This window comes from Equus caballus, chromosome 4 (assembly GCF_041296265.1).
Source record: "Equus caballus isolate H_3958 breed thoroughbred chromosome 4, TB-T2T, whole genome shotgun sequence".
In the NCBI taxonomy this organism is placed as follows: domain Eukaryota; kingdom Metazoa; phylum Chordata; class Mammalia; order Perissodactyla; family Equidae; genus Equus; species Equus caballus.
In genome coordinates this window covers 106,412,500-106,419,055 of record NC_091687.1, presented here as the reverse complement: position 1 = coordinate 106,419,055, position 6,556 = coordinate 106,412,500, and the positions used below count along the sequence as shown (strand labels likewise).

General features: G+C 43.4%; 1 protein-coding gene across 2 annotated transcripts; it reads left to right on the top strand.

Moving 5' to 3' along the window:
* Positions 1 to 2,648: 2,648 nt before the first annotated feature.
* On the top strand, positions 2,649 to 6,556 carry LOC138915061 (GTPase IMAP family member 2-like). 2 transcript variants are annotated; one of them, XM_070266041.1, is made up of 3 exons: positions 2,649 to 2,762; positions 3,711 to 3,746; positions 4,358 to 6,556. In XM_070266041.1, exons 2-3 carry the CDS (start codon positions 3,719 to 3,721, stop codon positions 5,341 to 5,343), a joined length of 1,014 nt encoding a protein of 337 aa, XP_070122142.1. In that variant the 5' UTR covers positions 2,649 to 2,762; positions 3,711 to 3,718; the 3' UTR covers positions 5,344 to 6,556. The 2 variants fall into 2 exon arrangements, with proteins under 2 accessions (XP_070122142.1, XP_070122140.1); XM_070266039.1 differs by having other exon boundaries at positions 2,664 to 3,181.

The following is a 6,556-nucleotide window of genomic DNA, read 5'->3' as shown; positions in this document are numbered from 1 at the left end:
CTCTAAACAAACTGATTAAAGGGCAAAAACCAGCATCAGTGTTAATGATATTAGATACCCTAAAATTAAAGTAAAAAATAGAAGCACAACATCAGTTCACTTTTTAAAGGTAGCGACCAATGTAATTATACAAGAAAAAGCAATACAGGGTATATTTTTGGAAATAGGGGAGTAAAATATCATTACTTGCATCTGATCTATGACAAACCTAGAAACCCCAAAAGAATCAAAAGGAAATGAAAAACTATTTTTCTACATGAAAAAAAGACATAATACTCTAATGAAGGACATAGAAACTGCCAGATGTTTTCCCAAAATGTAACATTTTACACTCTCACCAACAGTGCAGTTTTGGTTCTTCAACATCCTCACTTGCTGTCTGTCTTTATTTTTTGTCCCCCCCCCCAATTTTATTGAGTTACAATTGATGAATAAAACCATATATATTTAAAGTGTACAAGGTGATGATTTGATATATGTACACTCTGTGAAATGATTATTAGAGTGAAATTAACGAACATATCCACCGCCTTGCGGAGTCGCCTTATTTGTGTGTGTGGTGAGAACAGGACAGATGTGCTGACTTCACAAGTTTCACGTGTGAGGTACAGGATTCTAACTGTAGTCACCCTGCTCACAGTGCATCCCCAGAGCTAGCTCACTCATAACTGAAAGCTTTTACCCTCTGACCATCACCTCCCCACCTTCCTAAACGTCCAGACCCTGGGAATCACCACTCTACTCTCTGTTCTAGGAGTTCCATGTCTTTTCTTTAGATCCCACATATAAGTGAGATTACACACTATCTGTCTTTCTCTGTCTGACTTATTTCACGTAGCATAATGCCCCAAGCTTCACCCATGTTGTTGCAAAAGGCCAGATATCCTTCTTTCTCATGGCTGAATAACATTCCGTTATTTTCACCTACCACCTCTTCTTTATCCATTCACCCATTGACAGACACTTAGGTTGTTTCCACGTCTTGGCTATTGTCAATAACGCTGCAATGAACACGGAAGGGCAGGCATTTCATCAAGATACTGGGTTCATTTCCCTTGTATCTATACCCTGAAGAGGGATGGCTAGATCATATGGGAGGCCCACTTTTAATTTTCTAAGGAACCTCCACATCATTTTCCATAGTGGCTGTACCAATTTACACTCCCACCAACAGTGTGAATTCTCCACATCCTCGCCAACACTTGTTATCTCTTGTCTTTTGGATGATAGCAATCCTAGCAGGTGTGAGGTGATATTTCCTCGTGATTTTGACTTGCATTTCCTGAATAACTAGTGATGTTGAGCACCTTTTCATGTACCTATTGGTTATTTGTATGACTTCTTTGGAAAAATATCTGTTCAGATCCTTTGCCCAGTTTTTAATTGGGTTATTTTCAGAGAGACTTATATTATCCAGTAGCTTTCTTTTATACACCAAAAATAGCTTTTTGGTATTCAGAAAAGCAATGTTTTAAGCATTTTTTATTCTGAAATGATAGTTTTTCTTATAGATACGTGCTTTACTGAATTTTGAATATAATTTAGAAAATTGGTAGGCTCTGGGTGTGACGTATATTGCATTACATTTGTCTTACATATAAACGATATGAAATAGGTCCTTGTGAGTGTTTTGACCCAGAATGTTCTAACATTAGGAACAGACTATTGATATTAAGCAGGAGTTGCCCATATTGCATGGCTCTTTAAGCACACTTAAGAGACTGCAAAGTGAAGGATCTGGAAACATACAGCACAAAACGCTAATTGTGTGTGACATGGTAGTGGCGTTCACCCGGGCCCCGTGGCTCCACGGCATTGCCCAGCCTCCTTATCACAAGGTCAGGGCCATGTGATGATTCCTCCTCAATGGTCTGGTGAGAAAGGAAGTGCATCACTCCTGTTCTGGGATAGTTAAAGGCCATGTACATTTCATAGTCTCTTTCCCTCTGCAGTAGTGATTGTCATATAAATAGGAAAAAGAGCATTTGAATGATTTCAACTTTAACTCTTGGGTTGTTCATCCTGAATGTGGACACTCCAGCTTGTTATTGTGGACACTGCCTAGATCATTGCTCCCTGGGGTGTGTTCCCTGAAATCACAGAGCCGGACAGGAAAGAAAGGCAGGGATCCAGCGAAGCCACGAGTGAGCTATTTCAAGATGCTTTGATGGTCACTGATGTTACTCTCGGTCTGATTTGGACAACATGGGTTTCTCTCGGGGTCTCCTGTCTCTATCCTTCTTCCCCTGTATGGTGCGCTGTCAGAGGTGCCCTCCCGATGCTCTTTCTCCTTCCCCAGTGGCAGTTGACTTCAGAGCCATCACCGCCAGCAGTGTGAGTGAGGTTGGCCTTCTCAGGGGGCCCTGCATTTAGGCAAACTTGTAACTGTGAGGACACAGCTAGGTGGGAAGGAATCAAACCACCCATTTCCTGGTGTCCCTGCCTTGCTATCCTGTCCAGTCGAAATCATTCAAACAAGAGCTTTTCCCTACTGACAGGAAGAGACAGGTGGCCCACACGATAGCGAATGACTACGGATCAGATTTTCCCATTCCAACTGCCTATTTTGTATATGTGGCATAAATGAGAATTTCAGACGCCGGCACGTGGTGGAGCTCTTTTGCAAGAGGAAGCTCAGAGGAGATTACAGAGAGGAAGAAAACAGACTGGGGTTTTTCTTTTCTTTTCTTTTTCTCTTCGCCCTGAGCTGGCAAGTCACAGGTTTGGACGGGGAGCCCTCTGTTCCTTTGGCCAGTAAATCGGTAAGCCCATATTCAAGAAACACCGTTCAGTGTTGATTTCTAGTTCCCAAGCTATGTTCAAAAAAAATTTGTCACGAAGAAATTTGCCCTATTTTAAGGGAAACGATTTAGAGTGACTGCCTTTGGCTTAAAGGAAGCCAGCTTACAGAACTGAGAACTTCCCATCGCGCAGTTTACACATCTCTGGCAAAGAGAGTTTCCTTAGCATAAAGCCAATGAAAAGTGCTAACTGGAAGAATTTGGGCTTTCTCATGTGGGTATCGGTTTTCTGTGCCTTGTTGCTTTGGTACATGCTGCCGGATTTAAGGAAGAGAAAAAGCGATTGGATGAACATGAACCGATGCTCCTCACTGCCCAGGACAGGAAACTAGGTCGCAGGGCTGCTTCCTGGTGGCGCCTGAGGGAGGAGGAATATTCAGGTAATTGACAGATCACATGAAGTGTATTTCTGGCTTAAAGGACAGTGTGCTTTTCCAGAGTCGTGCTCCTAACTCCTTGAGTGTCTCCGCAAGGACTGAAAATGAAGGCAAGGGGTTTGGAAAGGGTGGAGAAGTGGAAGGAAGGGAGCAAGGTGGGGAAAGAAGGAGAGGAGGAGGAGGAGACAATCTCAGAAGCGGGGAGAGCACACTTAGACAGGAAGGTGAGAGAAGTAAAGGGGTGAGGCCAAGAGAAGGGGCAGGGAGGCCAGTGAGTGAAAGGGAGGAAGGAAGCAAGAGAAGAGGTGGGCATGGAGGTAAGAAGCAGGGGGCTTCTCCACTCCCAGGGTGACTAGGGGCAAGTGACTGGATTTCTCTGTAACAGAGGATGGTAATTCTTCTCCAGCAAGTTGGCGGCTACGTGCAAACAAGTGAAGCACGGTGTGAAAGTGCTCTCGGAGTACAAGGGCCTTTCACCATAAAGAACCGAAAGGTAATGGTTTTTTATTGGTCTCTGGTGTCTGTCCCTCAGGAGCAGCAATGGACCAACGTGAACACCATCACTCAGGTGAGACAGTGACTTCCCGTGTGCCTATTTCACCATATTGTGTGCCTATTTTACATAGAAGTCATGCTGTCCTCTCTAAGCAAAGCATGGGCCATCAGCTGCTCCTTCACTCAGGAGAGGAATTTTGCACTGCTCTTTCCAGTATTTTCCTGCTCCAGCCATTTTGTTGGTGGTCATGACCACAGCCCTGCCCAGCTGAGGTCAGAGGCGCCAGCTCTGGCCTCAGAGCAGAGTCAGGTTACTTAATCCACCCGGAGATGGAGCCACAGTCTTGGCCTCACATCTCTGATCTTCAGAAAATTTGTCTTTTAGAGGGCCAGAGCGCAGCGATTCAGGCAAGCCTTACGTGACAAGCTATGTCTCCAAATTCATCTTGATACCCACGTACGCTTGCCTGGGATCCAACATGGCAATACCCTGCAGTCCTAGAAAATCGAGATGCTTTAAAACCCATAGTTTATTTATTTTATTTGCTGATGAAGCTTTGAGTTCATAAGTACAATATATTGTGAGAGGTCTTTTCCCATAATGTTAGAATAAGTCCTTATCGTTAAAAACATTCCATTGGAGTGATCAATAGAGTAATAACACAGCAAACTTGCTCTTAACAGGACCACATGGGAAGAACCAACTTGCCAGAGGATCAGAGCTGAGGATCATTCTGGTGGGCAAAACGGGCACTGGCAAAAGTGCCACTGGGAACAGCATCCTTGGGAAGCAAGCGTTTGAGTCGCGGCTGGGTGCCCGGACCCTGACCAAGACTTGCAGTCAAAGTCGGGGAGGCTGGGGAGAGAGGGAGATGGTCGTTATTGACACGCCAGATATGTTTTCTGGGAAGGACCACGCTGACTCCCTGTACAAGGAGGTCCAGAGATGCTATTCGCTCTCTGCCCCAGGACCCCATGTGCTGCTCCTGGTGACGCAGCTGGGCCGATTCACCACCCAGGACCAGCAGGCTGCGCAGAGGGTGAGGGAGATCTTTGGAGACGATGCCATGAGACACACAATTGTCCTCTTCACCCACAAGGAAGACCTGGAGGGAGGGTCCTTGGTAGACTACATCCACGACTCAGAGAACAAAGCCCTAAGCAAGCTGGTGGCAGCGTGTGGGGGGCGAGTGTGTGCCTTCAATAACCGTGCTAAAGGCAGTGACCGGGACGACCAACTGAAGGAGCTCATGGACTTGATTGAGGACCTGGTGAGGGAGCACAGGGGTGACCACTATGCCAATGGGCTGTACGGCTTAGTGACAGGGTCAGAAGGTGGACCTGTGCAGTCAGAGGAAGCACTGAAGGATTTCAAAGAGAGTCTTATCAAGTACATGGAAATTCAGAGACGTTACACAACCACGGCCAACGCCAGTTGCCTAAAACAAGCCCTAATCAAAGCACTAGTCTGTCTTTTGTTTTGTATTCAGTTGTTTGTCAAATTGCTAATTCTGTTATTTTGTGTATTGTACAGAATGTGCAACTTCTTTTACTGCTCACTCTTTTGTATATACAATTTCTTCTGTGGCTTCCTGTTAATTATACTTCAAGAATTAATGATAATTTCCAGAAAGACCACTGGACTGGAACGCAAGACTCCTAGACTATAGGGACAGACCAGTAATTATCTGCTCACTGTCATATAGTGCGTGAATCACAGGGCCTCCGTGTAATGCACAGCCTGACATCAGTGAATGTTCGAGATTCTGTGAAGCGTTTCAATCTTAACATCACCCTATTTATTAATGAACCAAATTATTGTAAAAGTTACTGTTTGTTTTGAAATATAATACCAGAACCTTTTAGAATCTGTCTACATAAAATTCCTCTCATTTTTAAATCTCTAAAGCCCATTTTATGTTCATGGAAACTCCCTTTCTTCTTCCTAATACTATTTCTACTGAACTTAAGAAAAATAACAATAAAATTTCTACTCAATATAATAACAATAAGTTAACCATAAAGTTCCTGAGATGACTTGTCTTTATTTCTGTTCTATGGTTTTATCCTCAGAAGATGGTAAGTGGACATATGGCTCATTTACTCCATAAGGGATCCAATTTATGCCAAACTACCACACACAGAGACATGGACATGTCAATGGTCTGTTTTACATACATATAATTTGCTTAATGGCTCAGCCAGGTTTGATCCCTGGTCCCACTCACATCGGGCAGTGAAACACACATAGAAGCTTACACTTCAGACAAGATGGCGGACTGGGTACTCTGACGCATCATCCTGTTAAATGCAAATAGAAGCTAAATTTATTAAAATAAACAAGACCTTTACAACTGATGAGCTCACTAGAAAATAAGGAAAACTCCAAAAGTGAAGCAAACAATACACATAAAAAGAAGGTGGAGCTAAAACTGGACTTGAGAGCCACGAGGAATAAGCAAACTTGGAAGGCAGGGTTGACCAACAGGCACATGCTGATACCCACGCTGAGCTCAAGAAACTCAGCCTGGGGTGTCAGCAAAGCTGAAGAGTGACTCCGAGGCTTCTATATCATGTGAGGACCTTCCCAGGGAACTGATATTGCAAACTCATTTTTATCCAAATATACAAGGCTGTTCTCATTTTTTATTTCTTCTTATGCTCATTTTGGTAAGCTATGCTTTTGAAGGTACTTTTCTATTATATTGAAGTTGTTGATTTGCACAAACTCATAAAATCTTTTTATTATGGCTTTGATATGTACAGGAACCACAGTAATCTCTCCTCTTTGAATTCTGCCATTGGTAGTTCATGATTATTTATTTTTGTTTGATCAGCCTGGCTGGAAGTTTATGAATTTTATTAAACATTACAAAAATTTAA

What these genes read in the sequence shown, in the direction of transcription:
- LOC138915061 (XM_070266039.1), top strand. Translation starts at nt 3,103, where the DNA reads ATGCTCCTCACTGCCCAGGACAGGAAACTAGGTCGCAGGGCTGCTTCC. An exon ending in GAGGGAGGAGGAATATTCAG is followed by an intron (nt 3,182 to 3,710) that starts GTAATTGACAGA and finishes TCTGTCCCTCAG; the next exon opens with GAGCAGCAATGGACCAACGT. An exon ending in ACGTGAACACCATCACTCAG is followed by an intron (nt 3,747 to 4,357) that starts GTGAGACAGTGA and finishes TGCTCTTAACAG; the next exon opens with GACCACATGGGAAGAACCAA.